General features: G+C 42.2%; 1 protein-coding gene across 1 annotated transcript; it reads right to left on the bottom strand.

The window, feature by feature from the left end:
* Positions 1-7320: 7320 nt before the first annotated feature.
* On the bottom strand, positions 7321-18522 carry LOC134640841 (alpha-2-macroglobulin-like protein 1). The gene is made up of 28 exons (XM_063492845.1): positions 18441-18522; positions 18246-18355; positions 17998-18162; positions 17646-17873; positions 17196-17259; positions 16955-17100; positions 16060-16209; positions 15765-15908; positions 15584-15671; positions 15329-15497; positions 14272-14497; positions 13971-14097; positions 13677-13802; positions 13519-13566; positions 13280-13363; positions 12809-12985; positions 12114-12189; positions 11725-11881; positions 11389-11463; positions 10020-10167; positions 9739-9926; positions 9305-9565; positions 8650-8774; positions 8204-8294; positions 8046-8114; positions 7859-7964; positions 7590-7625; positions 7321-7406 (listed from the first exon to the last, which is right to left on the bottom strand). Exons 1-27 carry the CDS (start codon positions 18520-18522, stop codon positions 7591-7593), a joined length of 3465 nt encoding a protein of 1154 aa, XP_063348915.1. The 3' UTR covers positions 7321-7406; position 7590.
* Between the last annotated feature and the right edge of the window lie 550 nt (positions 18523-19072).

Raw genomic sequence — 19072 nt, 5'->3', positions numbered from 1 at the left:
GTACGCACGTGATCCGAAGATTCGAAAAAGAAAAAAAAGTATGTGTATGGTGCGCGTGGTCAGTCTGTCAAGCGGTAGTTATGGCCCGCGCTAGCGGTCCAAGTGGAGGAGCAGAGGAGTTTGCGGTATTTAAGCAGCCCTTTGCTGCCCAGTCTGACCGGGCTAAAGCTATTACAAAAGCTATTGGGGTGTTTAGTTGCAGACGGGAGGCTGTATTCCGTTGTGCAAAACAAGGGGTTTAAACTGTGATGAACGTGCTTGAGCCACGCAATGATATCCCGTTGCGCGTCCACTTCAGTGTGACAAGATCGTTCCAAGCATGCATGAGCAGGAAAAGTTTAAAGTTATGGCTGAACTGTCCCAGGCATCTTCTGTTGCTCTAACTACAAATGGGTGGACCTCCAGGGCAACGGAAAGCCACGTGACCGTGACCGCTCGTTATATCAAAGCCCTGTACTGCCCTATAGATTACATTAGATTAGATGAAACTTTATTTATCCCTCCTGAATTTCCCGGGTTCCTCCAGGAAATTCAGTTTCCAGTAGCACAGCACCGACAGAAGTTGCAGAATGTGAGCAGAAATATACCATATATACACATATAAATACAGAGAATACAAAAGGGATAAATAGAGTAAATAGGAATAAGAATACAAGGGAACGGCACATTTCAAGTATTGTGAGTCTATTACACCGTTGGATATTAACAAATCACTTCCGGCGCCCCCCGTGTGCGGCAGCCTCATTCCGAGTTTCTTTCTTTCTTATCTTTTCTTCTCGTAATTTTTCTATAACTAACGTATTAGTAATTAGACTCTGCAACCATGTTCTACCGTTTTGTGCTAGTTCTGGTCGTTTTTCTTAGTTTTTTTCTACTTTTTTCACCCGTGTGTGGGGACCCAGAGCAGGGATCCTTTGTTTACAGTAAGGATCAGCTGTTAGCGCTGCGTCCCGCAGCGGTACTGCCGGCGGACAGACCCGACATTCCCAGCGAGCTGAGGAGGAAAAGACGGGGGTGTCGTGCTGGGAAGGAGCGCCGTCGCCCGAGAAGGAGACGTTATCGACCATCTCTTCCTTCTGTAATTATTGGAAATGTACGGTCTTTGCACAATAAATTGGATGAGCTCACGTCGCTAACCTGGTCACAGAGGGAGTACCGGCAATGTAGCATCATGATGCTAACGGAGTCGTGGCTAACACCGCTAACTCCGGACACGAGTGTGACACTACCGGGATTCCAGCTGCTGCGAGCGGACAGGACGAGAGACAGCGGTAAGAGGAAAGGAGGGGGACTGGCAGTGTTTGTGAACGACAGATGGTGTAACCCTGGGCACATCACTGTAAAAGAACAACACTGCAGCAGAGACATTGAGCTGTTAGCCGTTAGCATGCGTCCGTACTACCTGCCCCGGGAATTCTCGCATGTTATCGCGATAACAGCGTATGTCCCCCCCTCGGCCAACGCGGATGCAGCCTGTGACACTCTCCACTCAGTGGTCAGCAGACTGCAAACACAATCTCCGAGAGCCCTCCTCATAATATCAGGGGACTTTAATCATGCCTCACTGGACTCCACACTGCCCACCTTCACCCAGTATGTGACCTGCCCAACCAGAGACAATAAAACACTGGACTTACTGTATGCCAATGCTGAAGAGGCATACAGTTCATCACCTCTCCCTCCCCTGGGCAGATCTGATCACAACCTGGTGCACCTTGTCCCTGTGTATGAGCCCTTAGTGCGCAGGGAGCCACCAGCCACCCGCACAGTACAGAGATGGTCGCAGGAGAGCGAGGAGGCTCTTAAGGATTGTTTTGAGTCGACTGTGTGGGAGGTGATCTGTGACGACCACGGAGAGGACATCGACAGCCTTACTACATGCATTACGGACTATATTAATTTCTGTGTGGATAACACCGTACCTACCAGGACTGTACGGTGTTTCTCCAACAACAAACCTTGGATTACCCCGGAAATTAAAGCTGTCCTCAAGCAGAAGAGGAGGGCCTTCAAATCCAAAGACAAAGAGGAGTTGAAAAGGGTGCAGAGAGAGTTGAGGGGACTGATAAGGAATGGGAAGGATAGCTACAGGCAGAAGATGGAGAACCAGCTTCAGCAAAATAACGTTGGTGAAGTCTGGAGAGGCCTCAGAACCATCTTGGGCCACAAACATCAGAACTCTCTGCCTGGGAGGGATGTGAGGTGGGCAAATGAACTGAATCATTTCTTCAACAGATTTGATTCAGCCATGAGGCAGTCTCCAACATCGGCTGCAGACTCAACCACCCCCACTGCTGCTGTTCCACCTCAGACACTTCACACCTCCTCTATTCACCCTGCTCACTCCTCCCCACCCCCAACAACAGCATCCAATACACAATCAACACAAGGCTCCAGACTGTCTCTCTCAACCACCCAGGTTAGGAGGGAACTGAGGAGGATTAATGGCAAGAAGGCAGCGGGTCCAGATGGCATCAGCTCGAGGGTCGTCAGGTCCTGCGCGGACCAACTGTGTGGTGTGATGGAGCACCTCTTCAACCTGAGCCTGAGGCTGGGAAGAGTCCCACAGCTCTGGAAAACCTCCTGTGTTGTACCAGTGCCAAAGACTTCACGCCCCAAGGACCTCAACAGCTACAGGCTGGTGGCTCTGACATCCCACCTGATGAAGACCCTGGAGCGGCTGGTCCTGGCTCAGCTTCGGCGCCTTGTGAGCTCATCACTGGACCCACTTCAGTTTGCCTACCAGCCTGGCATTGGAGCGGATGATGCCGTCATTCACCTCCTACATCGCTCCCTCGCTCACCTGGAGACCGCTGGAAGCACTGTGAGAATCATGTTCTTTGATTTCTCCAGTGCCTTCAACACTATTCTTCCCTCGGTTCTGAAGGACAAGCTGGAGAACTCTGGAGTGGACCATCACCTCACTACCTGGATTTTGGACTACCTCACCGACCGACCACAGTATGTGAGGACTCAGGGCTGTGTGTCGGACAGGGTCGCCTGCAGTACGGGGGCCCCACAGGGAACGGTTCTGGCTCCGTTCCTCTTCACCATCTACACTGCAGACTTCTCCCACAACTCCACCCAGTGCTTCCTGCAGAAGTTCTCTGATGACTCTGCTATAGTCGGCCTCATCACTGATGGGGACGACAAGGAGTACAGAGGACTGACTCAGGACTTTGTGGACTGGTGCCAGCTGAACTACCTCCTGATCAATGCCAGTAAAACCAAGGAGCTGGTGGTAGACTTCCACATGCACAAACATCCTCCACTGCAACCACTGAACATCCAAGGTATGGACATTGAGACTGTGGACAGCTACAGGTACCTTGGTGTTCATCTGAACAACAAACTGGACTGGACTCATAACTCAGACGCCCTCTACAGGAAAGGGCAGAGCAGACTGTACCTGCTGCGGAGACTCAGGTCGTTTGGAGTGGAGGGCCCACTCCTGAAGACCTTCTATGACTCTGTGGTGGCCTCAGCCATCTTTTATGGTGTGGTCTGCTGGGGTGGCAGCATCTCTGCTGGGGACAGGAAGAGACTGAACAGGCTGATCCGAAGGGCCAGCTCTGTTCTAGGATGCCCTCTGGACCCAGTGGAGGTTGTGAGTGACAGGAGAATGGTGGCTAAGCTGTCATCCCTGCTGGACAACATCTCCCACCCCATGCATGAGACTGTGACAGCACTGAGCAGCTCCTTCAGTGGGAGACTGCGGCACCCACGGTGTGGGACGGAGAGATTTCGCAGGTCTTTCCTCCCCACTGCTGTCAGACTCCACAACAAAGACTTTAACTGATCATACACACACATCCACAAATGTGCAATAACACAAATGTGCAATAATCTTTTCTGGCATCATTGTATTTTTCACTCTGTTGTATATAGCATTTGTATTCTATTTTTATCCTATTGTATATTTTATTCTATTTTATTCTACTGTATATAGTATTCTATTTTTATTCTATTCTGTACAGTTTTGTACTGTATTTATTCTTATTTTATTTTATTCTAATTGTCCTTCATAACTTTTGCACTGTCCACTTCCTGCTGTGACAAAACAAATTTCCCACGTGTGGGACTAATAAAGGTCATCTTATCTTATCTTATCTTAAAAACTATTGCACAGTGAAAAGGCACTACAGCTTACTTGTTCCCCCCTCCTTTGTCCCCGTTTCCCCTCCCTCTCCCCTCCAGCGAGGAGTTAAACAGTTTGATGGCGTGTGGGACAAAGGACTTTTTAAGTCTGCTGTCCTTGACTTTGGGAGAAGCTACCTGTCACTGAACAGACTCCTCTGGTTGTTTATGGCCGTGTGCAGAGGATGCAGAGGATGCCCAGCATGGTCCATAATGTCCATATTGCACCTTAATTTGTTTTTATATAAGTGAGTGGAATGAGTCTTCTGTTGAATGTTTTTTAATAGGCAAAAAATACTTAAGTAAATGGCGAGTCGAATTTTTGTCTTTTTTTTTTTCTATTTTTGCTGATCCGAAAATTGATCCGATCCGTGACTTAAAACCGTGATCCGATCCGAACCGTGAGATTTTTGATCCGTTGCACCACTAATGAGTGGTATAAATCAGACTCCTTGGCCCAGAGTAAGACAATTAATGTGCAATCTAAACTACTTCAATATAAATGGTTAATAAGACAATATCTCACTCCATCAAAAATGCATTATTTTAACTCAAATATCCCAGACACCTGTATTAAGTGTGGAGTGAACAGGGGCACTTTATTTCACTGCATATGGGAGTGTCCACATGTGAAAGTCTTTTGGGAAAAGGTAATAAATCTGTTGAGTCAAATTATTGGTGATGTGATTCCACTTCATCCTAAAATATGTATTTTAAATATATACCCGAATAATTTTGTACCTGCTGCAAACAATAGAGCTCTGTTAACGATTGGATTTTTGGAAGCCAAACGCTGTATTGCTCTGTGCTGGAAAAATCAAAAAATCTCAGTGGCTTAATGGACTGATATCTATACTAACTATGGAGAAAATCACTTATGCATTAAGAAATAAACTGGACAAGTTTTGGGCTACATGGTCAAAATTCTACAACTTTCTGGAGAATTGCAACGTACACGCTGTGTCACGGCGAGTGAGAAGAGCCGTGTGGAAAAGGGAAAAGGAGGATCCAAACGCAGGCAGTCGTGAAGGTGATTTATTGAACACACAAAATAGAGAGGCAAACGGCAAAAACTGAGAACTAAACTATACTGGGACAACTAAACTACTGAGCACGAACAAGAACCTGAACATAAAGGAAGGAAGACGATGGTACATGATGATGACGGCAGGGAACACACGCATGAAACATGGTGGATACACAGACGGACCAGCAACTACAAACACAGAAGACGCGACTTAAATACACTGGGTAGTAATGAGGGAATGGGCAACAGAAGGGAGACACAGCTGGGAATAATCAACAAGACGAGACAGAGGTAAAACTGAACACACTCACATGAGACGCAGACCTTCACAATAAAACAGGAAACGAGAACACTACACAAAGACGCAGACCTGACACTGAGAGACAGACAGAAAATAACAAATGGAACCTAAATGCTAACATGAGACACAAAACCCGAGACACAAATAAACAGAACATGGAACTCTAATAATAATCTATCATCATAATAATCATCACCACCACCACCAGTATAACAGTGAAAAATCCATCATTCAAAACCAAAACATAACTCAAAATACTGGGTCACACCGACCCAGAACCGTGACACGCTGTGGACTTAACGGCCTGAAACTCTAACTTGATTTGTATATCTGCTCTTCCCTTCTGCTATGGTTTGCTTTGTTTTTGTTTCTATTTCTATGTTGTTTTTGTTGTTGTTGTTGTTGTGGTTTTGTTTTTATTTTTTTATTTTTTATGTTCACGGTGCACCATGTAAAACTGGTTAAAACCAATAAATAAATGTAAAAAAAAAAAAATCTCTACTTTCAAGATTAGGCTTCAAACTTTCCTTTTTGCTAAAGCATATAGTTAGGGCTGGACCAGGTGACCCTGAATCCTCCCCTAGTTATGCTGCAATAGACGTAGGCTGCTGGGGATTCCCATGATGCACTGGGTGTTTCTTCTTCACTCACTATGTGTTAATAGACCTCTCTGCATTGAATCATATCTGTTATTAATCTCTGTCTCTCTTCCACAGCATGTCTTTATCCTGTCTTCCTTCTCTCACCCCAACCAATCACAGCAGATGGCCCCGCCCCTCCCTGAGCCTGGTTCTGCTGGAGGTTTCTTCCTGTTAAAAGGGAGTTTTTCCTTCCCACTGTCGCCAAAGTGCTTGCTCATAGGGGGTCATATGATTGTTGGGCTTTTCTCTGTATCTACTGTACAATATAAAGCGCCTTGAGGCTTGTTGTGATTTGGCGCTATATAAATAAAATTGAATTGAATTGAATTGAGGTGTAACATTGCAAAGACTGAACGATTTGAAGATAGGGGTTTGGTCTTGACTTGGACTGGAGGTTTGCAGAGTTGAGTCTTCTGATTTGTGTTTAGTTTTGTGAATTTTTTTGTATTGGTTTTACATTTGACAACAAACTAAAAAAGAAAATCCACTGCAGATGTACTCATTGTTTTAATGTTTATAGTGTTATGTCAAACCACATGGATCCTCTGGGCATAGGCATAAAAGACACCTGATACCAAAGTTGCAGGTATGAAAACCCTGTACCAGACGTGAAAAACTAGGTGGCTGTAGCTCAGGAGATAGAGCAGATCGTCTGCTGATTGGAAGGTTGATGGTTCGATTCCTGGCTCCCCCAGTCTGCATGCCAAATATCCTTGGGCAAGATACTAACCCCGACTATGAATGTGTGTGAGTGTAAGTTAGTTAAAGCACTGACAAAACCTATTGTGTGAATGGGTGTGTTGTATAGTGCTTTGAGTACTCCAGGAGAGTAGAAAAGCGCTATGTAAGATAACGGTACAAGTTAGTAGCATGTTTGTACAAACACTGCAAGTTGACTGCAACATAAAAAAAAGTTAGCACCTTACTCCTCTTGATGAAAACTCAGGAAATAACTGCATTTGTACTTTCCCCAATCCACCAACTTGCACCAATGGGTTTATTGGCGTATGGATTAAATACATGATGTGAAGCTGTCACAGCTGATGAGAACATGGAAGAACAGAGACCGCTTTTAAGAGCAGGATTCAGATCAATTTATTGTATTTCCATCATGCATGCATTTCATGCTGAATATGTGCAATACATACACAGGTGTATGGTAAGTGTGGCACAATACCAACAACATGCTATTTGTATAAACACAAAAACATATGGTAATAGCCAAAGGATGTGACATTATATCTGAAGTTTGTGAAATTATTCTGAAATTGATGATGACGTCAGGGTTTCTCTCTTCAAGCTGCAAAAGAAGCAAAAGAAGCAATAATTTAGTGAAGCTACAGTAATCATTTGTTGCTTTTTCATTTACCTGGAAAACTGTATTAAAATATCAGGTTATTGTCAAATTGGTGCACATTTGTTGGACAGGCAAAAAAAAAAAGGCTTCCTGTAGGTGTTCCTGTTTGTAGTTCTAAAGTATTACCTCACGGGTAGAGGTATTCCATCTCAGACTGCTGACCTTCACAGTGTGGATAGAGGTATTCATCTTCAGCCCGGTCATCTGAGAGAAAAAAAGAGCCTGTTAAAAGACTGAGGCTGACTCTCTTTACATGTCCAACACATTTAAAACTTCAGTGCTTTTTCTTTTCTTTTCACACATGTGAAAACAGTTCAAGTCCTGTTAACTGCTCAGTTTGTTGTACAGCTCCACTAAGGAGCAACATGTGTTGGTGTGCTGTGCTCGAGTTTTACTTGGCTCATAGTAGTCATAGAGCATGACCACAGCAGGCTTCAGGTTGTCCACTGGGAACTCCTCTATGAGGTCCAAGCTGTGTTCTACGGGTGTGTCCTTCACTAACTGCACAGGAAAAGACACAACGCACTCGTTAACAAGTACAAAGATCACCATCTGGTATTTCCCACTGTGACGTCCTCTCACCTCTCGTAAGTACACCAGAACATGATCTTCCCTTTGTTCAACACGATCCACCAGCAGGGCACCTTTGAGCTGTGAGGAGACAATGTTTAGTTCACGTATCTTCACTCTCACTGTGGGAATTCTTACAAAATTCCTGTGAGTAAAACGTCATAACTCACCTTCTTCAAAGACTCTGGGTCTGGGACATGTCCAGAGAGCAATTTGATATCCAGGATCACCATGTTTGTAGTGCTCTGCTTTCCAGTGTATCTGCAAAGAATCACTCATGTTACTGACTGGTGCTAAGCATAGGCTATCTGCTGATTTAGCATGCTGCTAAAACAATAGCTTACCCTACTCCCTGGATAGGTTTCCAACAACTACGCCACAGCAGTCAGTTACACTTGCACTTTAATGTGCATCAATTTTACATCTGCAGGCTGCTGTGTGATCCGTTAGCATAACTGAGACTAGCCTCGCCCTCCAGACCAATCACTATGTTTGTGATTGGAAAGGAAGGTTGTTGTTGGGGTTTGGAGTAGAAACTACTACATTTCTCAGATGCACATCCAGCAGGCCCTTATATTCCTCTACTGTAGCAGTAATGTGCTTATTGAGTACTTACCGGGACTTTATCAGCAGAGTGAGTTTGGGTCGGGAAGACTGACTGCTGTGGTTATACTGCACGTTAACCTCCACGCTCAGAGTTGAGGAATCATAAGGATTTGGGATGTTGTACCGAACAGTAATCTGAAACAAAGTTAACCAAGAAAGACTTTATATTAGGATTTCTGCTCTATTTTCTTATAAAATATGTTAGAAGAAACATGGGACAGTATGTAGCATAGATTAGGTGGCTGTGGCTCAGATGGTAGAACAGATCAGCTACTGATTGGAAGGTTGGTGGTTCGATCCTTGGCTTCCCCAGTCTGTATGCCAAATATCCTTGGGCAAGATATTAACCCCAAGTTGCCCTCCGATGCGTTCATCAGAGTGTGAATGTGTGTGAATGTAGTTTAGTTTGCACTTGAGTTTAGAAGTGCTTGTATGAATGGGTGAATGAGGCATGTTGTATACAATGCTTTGAGTACTCTGGGAGAGTAGAAAAGCGCTATATAAGAATCATTACAGTAATACATAGAGTAAACTTGGCTTAAAAGAAAAAAAATCGCCATTGGCTGCAGTTTTGATTACGCTAACATTTATTTATTTAATTTAAATGAAAAGTGAATAGTGACTTCATCTGTATTTGGAACAACCAGGTTGATATGGGCACTGACCTGCACAGAGACACTTGTGCTGCCTTTCATCTCCACGATGTACTTCCCTGCTATGTTCTCCACTATTATCTCCTCCTGGTAGAGCAGTCTGTTGTTTCGATTGACGTGGAACGTAACCTGGCCACCAGGAGTAGCAACTGCCACTTTGCTTGAACCACCTGTGCTTGAGCCTCCTTTGCCTGAGCCGTCTTTGCTTGAGCCCTTAAAACCGAACACTTCAGTGGAGTAGAATGCCAGAGCCTGAAGAGCCACCACTGTGTCCTATATAAGATGCAAATACAAAACAGAAACTACTTTGAATACGGTATATTCATATTAATGCGAACATTCTCTCTCTCTCTCATACACACAGTAAACAATGGACTGAACATCATGGGTCAATGGCTGACCTAACTGAGGCTATCTTTTATATACACTCTATGGGAGTTCACTACCTGTGTTGAGGAGAAGCCTCCATAATAGTTCTGCTGCTCAGCCAGCCACCTCACGATGCTGGAGGCATAAGCCAGCTCTTCATTGGTCGGGGAAGCACTGATTTGGGCCAACAGCACGTAGGAGCTGATCTCCACTGACAGGGAGGCGGACGTTTCTGTTGATTTCTGAGTCCAGTAGATGAAACTGCCTGAGAGCCGCAGACAAACAGACACAGAGACACGACGTAAGCTGCACTTCTGATGACGAGGGATTTATGGGTTCCTGCATGAGGCACCTTCACCTTGCTTTACTGCAACCTTGTCGAGGTACTCCAGAAGGTGAGCGCGGGTCTCCACGTCTCCTGCCAGGGTGAAGACGTACGCCAGCAGAGCTGTAGTGTAGGTGTTGCTGAGGTCATTCATGGAGTCCTTGAGGCAAGCCAGGCTCTTCTTCACCACAGAATTCTTTAACAATTTTCACAATTAATGTGTCAGAACAAAATTCAGTATATTGATCACAACCACAGGAACAAGTTTCAGAGTTACATGTCAGCAAACATGGTCTTATCTCCTTGCAGCAAAAATGGACAGATGTTGATGTCTTTTATGTGCATAATAGCAGTCAGTGAGAGAAAGACTTTTTAACCCTGGAGAAACCATGGGGTCAAATCTGACCCCATGGTTTCCCTAGAAAACCAATGGGGTCGGCTCTGACCCCATGGGTTCTCCAGGGTTAATTATCACAGTGAAGAATGAAAGTGTTTTTGTTATAAGATTTTTATTTTTAAATAAAGCTTATAGTTGAGGCTGGATCAGGTGAGCCCTGCTGGGAGCTTCCCATGATGCACTATTACTCAATCAGTTTCTTCCCCGGGATGTCTTTTGGTCTGTTTTCCTCCCCATGCCCATCCGTTTAGGGCAGATAGCCAACCCTCACTCAGGCCTGGTTCTGCTGGAGGTTTCTTCCTGTTAAGAGGGAGTTTTTCTATCCCACTGTTGCCAAGTGCTGGCCCATAGGGGGTCATCTGATTATTGGGTTTTCTTTGTATTATTGTAGAGTCTAAACTAAAACTTAAAACTAGATATGAAGGAAGCAATGTAATTAACCAAACTAAGAACAACAACAACAACAACAAAAAACTAAACAAGACTAGAAAACAAGGAAAAGTAACTAAAATACAATTAAAGAAAATACATACTGTAGTAGAACTGATTTTATGGATTTAGCTTTTTTTTTTTTTTTTAGATTTTAGTCAAATGTGGTCAAACACAAAAGCTTAATGACATATTGCTGCATATGTTCAGACTGTGAAATTAGATTGGGATATTTGATTGCACCACTGTCAGCCAGCTGTCTTCAGAAAGTATTGCCTTGATCTTATACTTTCTGTTGTGAACCTCTTAAAACGTCTTCCATCATACTGCTATAAAAAAATAACCACAAATTAACAGAAAAACAAATTCAAATTACACATAAAAAGACTAAAGTCAAACAGGGGGGGAAAGCCCCCAAAAGACAAACGCAACACGCCACGGTTCTCTGTCCACAGATGTCAGCATTATAAACCTGTGGTGTGACCTAGTGAGCTTTTCAGTTCAGCAGGATACGTCGTCATCTCCAAAGGAAGAGCACACACGTGAACTCTTTGAGCCACAGGGGCGTCTACTTACTTTTGCGTATTTCTTATTCTCCAGAAACGTCGCAGTGATGTACGCAGTGAGAGTGACTTCGTCCGACACGCCACCCTGTGGATAGAAACCATCAAACAAACTTTATCATCAATGTGCCTCCAACATGCAGGGATGTGAATTTCTAACCTGCACATATTGTAGACGGTGTGAGTGTCGTGTTTCAAAAATGTGTCCTAAATATTCTAATAAATTTAACTTCTATCTCCAGATCCAGTCATTATTTACATATTGTAATGTGATCTAGGCTGGTGTTATTTATGGATTATTCTATGAGTAATAGTTTTCTAAGTTCTGACAGGCAGTTTCATGCTATACCTTCATGCCAATGTGAATGAGTCTCCCTGATATTTTAAAACAGCCATTTTCCCGTTGTTGATTTTCCAGCCATGTCTTAGACTCTTCAATGTTTCTGGGATCGATGTGAATGAATTTCTCAGCTCGTGCAAAACATTTCACCACAAAAGCAGTCAGCCTGAAGACAAGTAAAAACACACAAATAAGCTACAGTTTTATTACAGTTTAAAGGTAATTTAAATATTTTTGGAAATGCGAGTGAGGATGATAACAGGATGAATCACATTTCATGAAGAGGCAACAACCTCACAACAATTTCTCCTGTGTATGAAAAGTTCTCTCGTTTAGGTAAACAGTGTCTTAAATGTGGGACACCATATAACTGTGTGAATGACGAGTAATGTTCTCACCAAGTGCTTCCTTCCCCTGTTCCAAATGCACTGTAAGAACCATCAGTATGTTTGTAGTTCAGCTGATTTTGGTAGCCTGTAAAAGAAAAGAAAACTGATGTACGTGACAGAAAAACAAAAACATGAGCCTCTTTGGAAAACTTATTTTCTTATTTTGGTTTAGAAATTCTTATCTCACTGAGTGGATTACTTCATACTAGAAGTGAGGAAAAGCAAAGCCCAAATGTAAGTGAAGGAGGGTGTAACATGGAGATTTCCCTGCACACATGCTAACAGATATCAGGTTTAAACTGTTTTGATGGGCTTCAGAAAAAAGCACGGCTGATTGCGCAGGCTGGTCTGTGCAGAGTGAACAACATCAGACTCCATCTCGTTAGTCCGGTGAACAACCAGTGCACAAATGATCTACAAACCCTGACATTATTGCAAGTAGGTGAATTCTCCCATTTCATGTGTTCATCTTCATCTAGTTATGAGCATGTGTGTGATTTGTATATAGAAAATCCTAATGATTGTCTCTGTAAAATATCTTTAGCTTTTAATTTGGTTCACGAAACTTCAAGATTTTATTTTCAAGATTTTCTACTTAAAGTATGTTTAACTCAGCTGGTTAAACATACTTTAAGTAGAAATGTCCTGACCTAGGCATGACTTTCGCTTTCCTTGCTTTAGCTTTAGAGAAGTGCTGCACTCACCAGTGATTAGATAACTGGTAGCCTTTTCCTCGATGGTTGAGGTGAGCTGCTGTGTGTCTTTCAGGTACTCGAGGATGAAGATGTTGGGGGCGAGGAGAGCCATGTTCTGCTCTCCACATCCACTTGGCAGCTGCAGCAGACTGTCGAGGTTCTTCAGAGCCCGACCGAGAATGTCACCTGATGGAAAAAAGACTCACTAAAGCTGAACATGTAACTAACCCAACATCTAATTTCAAATGAATGAAAACATGCCAACAACCTAGAAAAATACCAAATGCAGTACTTTGTTGTAATCTGATGGTACTTTGAGTATGCTTGCTAAGCTTAAAATCTACTCATGAACTTCTAATAGAGTAACAGGTAGCAAAAACAGCCTCACAGCATTGTCTTTTAATATTAATTGAAACATTATTTATATATCATGTATAATTTTGCATGTATTATTATTTCAAAATAAATGATCAGGTTTACCCAGGACTGATATGAAAGCACGGGCAGAATCTTCAATCACATTGTAAGGAAGTTTGACCAGAACTTCCTCCCTCACAGTTTTTCCTGCGCACAGACAAAAACAGCCACATTACATGGGGAAGAGTACAAGTGTGGTCAGTTCTTCTATTAGTTTAGTGAAATAAGTTAACATTTATTGAAATAGTGGTATTAAAAGAAAACTGCTCTACTAGGCGATAGCCTTAGAAAACCATGCTGACCTTTTGGGAGTAGTAGCAAGTTGAAGGTCTTTGTCACCTCAACTCCCTCTGGCTAAGAGACGTGACGATATGGCATTAACATTTATACCAAGATGGATTGACTTTCTCCCCCCCCAAAATAAGGTGGTGAACACGTTAACATCTTGTGTTTATGGCACCAACCTTCACTATGAGGGATTTTGTCACCACGTCGATGCGACCTCTGTCTGGAACAGTTACGGCCCCAGAACCACATAAATCCATTGAAGCCACTGCCTCAGCAGACACAGTCACATTCACAACCCCTAAAACACATCAGCGAAAATGACTTTCAAAATCCTGCAAATGATCAAACCCTCGTTATTCAAGGGATCTCAGTGTCTAATGATTCAAAGGAGAAGTGCTGGGAAAAGGGGCACATGGCTCCCTCACACAGATGCCCTCTAGCATTTGCTCCAAAGCTTGACCCTCACCTAAGGCCGATGGGGTCATGCTCCAGCTGAAGGTCTTGCGCTCGCTGGCACACAAACAAGATGTGGTTTGGTCACCAAACAGGGGGGTGAGGGTGTAATGTGAGGAAGATGCTGGTGTTACAGTGATCTGTTCCAGGGGCAAACAATACATTTTAAATATTGACTCTTTTGGGGAACAGGTCAAAATTTCAATTTTAAATGTGCTCAGTATTTTCATTCATCTCAGAATTACTAAAGTTTTTCTTTAGTAATTCTGTGATTCTTTGCTGCTCGTCAGAGTTCATGTAGCAGCACAGATTACCATCATGCAGCTGGTCAGGTAGCTGAAGACAGTCGCCTTCAGTTCAAAGAACTCCCCACGGATGATAGAGTAGGGCATGGTGAGCTCGAGGAAGAAGGGCTGGAAGACTTTCAAATCTTCACGAGGAGCCAAACCAAAACCGTCAGAAGACAAGCAGAAAGCCTCCGTCTCCCAGGTGGTGATGGTGTCTGGGATGGTGAGGGTCATTTTCTCTGTGCCCGAATCTCTGAATCAGCCCAAACACACGAGAACATTCTGTCAGGGGCTAAAATATACTCAACAAAACGTTTTTTTGCAGTGTGTTTTAAATGATGCAGTATTGGACACATTTTTGCTGAAGAACTTCTAGCACAACAGCACAAATGTTTAACTGAAGCTACAATTCCAAATCCCAACCATTGATTGTTAATTTATTTCGAACATGTAAACAATATACAGGTACATTTAGAAAAGAAAATAAGAGAGAAAAAAATACTATACAAAAGTCAGTACATTTCAATGTTGCTACCGTTCTGATTCATTTACATGTTGAAAGGGAGCGGGAAGAAGTACACACTTATTTAATCCCACCCCTTTGCCATAAGTTATCAGTTAATATTTAGTCAGCTTCCTTGCTGATATAACCTGTAATAAAAATAGTGAACAGATTTCTGATATACTATATACTATACTATCACATCATGATTTTTTTAAATAGAGACATTCACTTAATTTCAATATTTTCCCTTTCTTTATAGTTCGAGAAGATCATATTTTTATAACTCTTTTTGGACTATTTTATGTTTGGACGTTGCTTTAATTCCATATTCAGACTGTTCTACAGTTTCACTCCATGAACAGAAACACAAAAGCTTTTTCTTGTAGTACGGACCTTCCCTGTTTTGAAGTTGCAAAAACCCCTTAAATTATAACTTCCTTCATCATCAAAAAACAAAATGCACATAAAAATACTCCAAAACTTGATGGCAGAACTGGTGAATCTTTGGGTTCATTATGCAGTCAAAGACATTTCTCAAGCACTTAATGTTTATCAAATCAATTTACAACACAAGCTCACCTAACGTCTACCAGATCCCATATCCAAGTCTCTGGGAAGAAAGTACGGACTGTTTTTATGGGTGAAATGTCAGGAGGAAGTGCCGGAGCACCAGCGGCAGCTGCAACTGGCATTCTCTCTAATATGTCCAACTTGTACACTTGATAAGGACCCTTCCTAAAGCACTGGTCTACAAAGAAAGCAGAAAAAGAGATTGAAACAACCATAAAGATAACTGCTTCATTTTTCTTTCAAATGATCAGCATCACTCTTCACAGTCACCTTGATAGTATTCTCTTCCTTTGTACTTGAGGCATGAAGGCAACTGAATAACCAAGTTGGTTGCCATCTTCAGTCCTACATTCTACATAATCCAGCACAGACAAATAGTTCATTACAGGAGAAACAACAAAAAGCTTTTTACTGAATATGACTTACAGGTACGTATGCAGATTACCTGGAAAACAGTGTGGGCATCATTTTTGCCACTCTCAGGAAACGGCAGAATCGATCTTTTTGGTCTCACTTCCATGCACTCTATAGGATCTTGAACCTCATATGGGACAGAGGTTGCTTTCCTGATAGGAAGCAAGTCATAAATCTGAAAGAAAATATATATGTATGATCTTTCTACTGTACACTCTTACTCTTTCCAGCTGTTCAAAAGAGAAAAGGAGGGGCTGTGCATTTGGTATTGAGCCTTCAACATCCAACATCCCACCTGACCTGGTGGTCGTTAAAAACGCTGTTACCTTTTCAGCATTCAGAGTCTTCCCTGGCTCCTTGATGAGGACACTCTGGTCGATGGCACTCACACCACACAGAGAGTGCGGCAGGGCCGTCACCTGGAAGTTGGTCTCATCTCCTGGGACAGCCGAAGGTGGTACAAAATGTACCGACACCTGATGCACACAAAATGAAACCATCCAGATGTTAATATGTGAGGTGAACTCAGGATATCCAACGGTACTGGAGTTTTGGTGGCAACTTTGAACAAATATTTGGCAAGTAAAACCACGTGATACAAATGAATCTGATTGTTTTCTGTATAAATAAACACCTGTAACTCTAAATGACCTCAGCTTTTGTAATGTTTTGTAAAATCTAATCTAAAATAATGGACATGGAAACATTACAATGTGGTATAAAATGGTAACAAAAATCTTTTTGAGTTAAGGTTACTCACTTTGCAAAGTACTAAAAATTAGTTTTAGTAAAATTAGCAACATTTCAATTTCAAAAAAATCTATTTTAAGTTGAAAACAAGATAATTATTTATAGATTTTTTTTTATCATTGTAATTTTCTGTTTGAATACTTTGAACATTGAGCTGGACAGGTGACCGATGGATAAGTACAGAAAACCGTATAATGGCCCGTGTGACCATGGTAACATGAAAACACCAATTATGCTCCAAACAGTTTTGGGAGATTCGTTTTTGTAGACAATCCTGACTCACTGCTTACTCAGTGTGTTGCTTGCTTGTGGAAAGTTAACTATTTAAACATTCATGGCCAAATCTTTAACTATGACATGAAAGAACTTCTGCTGGTACAACTACGAGTAAATGTTATTTCAGCTTAGCCTTATTGGCTATCTTGATATTGATCATTTTGTAAAAGCATCCACTAAGTAATATTTGCTGACCTTGTTAGTGAAGCACTTCTCAGTGGAGAATTCAGCACTGTGAGCGATCACATTCTCACTGGGGAGGACAGCGTAAGCCACAATCTGGATGTCTGGTGTCATCTCAGGCGATACAGTCAACTTCAAGGACACCTCGCCCTCATTCACTGAAACACAGAGCATCAAAAGCTACTTTACTGGGAAAATTTGAAAGTTATACTGAAATTCCTTGAAGTCAAGATCAAAGCCATGTTTAACACACCTGTTTGAGATGTTACTTTAAGCTCTTGATGTCCGTGAGCGGAAATAACTCCTCTGGACAAGACCTTGATAATTTGGGAGAAAATGACACAACGAAACAGTCAGCAGCAAATATTCATTTCCTTTCTTTTTGTTGTTCTGCTTTGGTTCCTTCATGTGACTTGATTGAGTAAACTAACGTGACTGTTAAAGCTACTCATCTTAAGTTTTAATGAAAGCACCTACACATTAAAAAACAAGCTTTTTTCAATGGTGTGACTTTGATTTTCTTGGCTTACAAATGATGAAACCTAAATAATACCAAAATGTTACCATACAGGTTCTTATCGTGGTGTAACAGAATGTTCTGCCCATTCTGTCTGACCATGGGCTCATTGGAACTACATTAAAACGCCACGCTGTCATTAAATAACATTAGGGCCCTTTGACATGCATCTTTCTATTTTCTCACCAGATACATCAGATCCACAGAGCCTGGGGCCTCTCCCACGATCGTGTACCGGATAGATATGGCTTCTTCTGTCTCACACGGAAGAGGTTTGTCCCTCGTCTTTACCTCCAGGAAGCTAACTGTTTTATCATCAGGAGAAGACGGTTTGGCCATGGACAAAGTGTGAGTTCCAACCTCAAAGAAAGCAGTTCTATATCCAGCGTAATCCAGAGTCGGCGTCAGGCTTGCCTGGTTGTAGAACAAAACATAAATGAACGGAGGAGTGGAACATTTGGACAGTTGCAGAAAATTTTAGCTGTTCATGAAATGACAGCTGTTTGCTTTGCAAATGTCAGTGCAGCTTTTCACTTACATGGAGTTGGACGTCCCCTTTTAATTCGTTTGTGCTAAGTGAGAACACAGCAACACCTTTCCCGTCAGTTTTTACGTTTTGTATTGAGCTCGGAGAAATGTCTCCCTCAAACAGGTACACGATGTGGTCAGGAATGGGTTTACCATTATGATAAACAGCTTTGACCTGTTGAAAGGAAAACAATGATGTGTGGATCCACAGGATTTCAGCTGTATTACACAATGATGATAACTGAGAAAAACACTTACTTTTACTTGCACATTTGTTCCTGGTTCATAAATGTCGGGAGTATCAATAAAAGAAACTCTTCCAAGGACATAGGAAATCATTATGCTTTGCTTTTGTGATATCGAAACACCTGAAAAAAAGCAATAGATATGATATATTGTTACAATTCACCAAAGTGCGTCATTACAATAAACTAAATATGAATATAGCCTTGCCTGTCCCCTCCTCTTCCATTTTAGCGGTGATGTCCAGGATATCGTTCAGTGCTGTTGAATCAACTTTGGTGAAGTTTGACATATTGATGGTAAAAGTGGTACAGCCTGCCTTCTCTGCCTAGAATATATCGTGAAAACAAAATAAAAGCTGATATTAGCCGTTTCTCAGCGTGACACCCATGGTGATACACGTCATCCGAGTTTGCTCCGTGAATGCCAAGAGTTTAGCAAAGCAAATCATTCAGATCTGACACAAACATCACATATATGCACATTTAAAGCAGTGGATCAGACAGTCCTCAGACAAAACAAGCCTGGTGATTAGAATAAATACAAGTCGGCCTTACACTTACTATTACTACTACCTTCTTTGCTTTTCTTTGAGGCTGGGTTAGGGTTAAAGTAATGACTGATAATATCTAAACACTACTGGTCTGTGCACACTTACAAGGACTGGTTTGACAAATGACTCGTTGAAATTTGCTGCTTTTTCTTTCAGTGAGTTTGAGTTTTGCTTTGGGCTGTTGCCGTGAAGTCAAACAATTCAAAAAGGTCAAAACAAAAAATGTTATTAATATTTTTACAAGGTTTTCAGAGATTAAAACATTTTAATTTGAAATGTGACCGACAAT

This window comes from Pelmatolapia mariae, linkage group LG14, assembly GCF_036321145.2.
Source record: "Pelmatolapia mariae isolate MD_Pm_ZW linkage group LG14, Pm_UMD_F_2, whole genome shotgun sequence".
Lineage (NCBI taxonomy): Eukaryota > Metazoa > Chordata > Actinopteri > Cichliformes > Cichlidae > Pelmatolapia > Pelmatolapia mariae.
The sequence above is the reverse complement of the archived record's forward strand: the minus strand, read 5'-3'. Positions and strand labels throughout refer to the sequence as shown.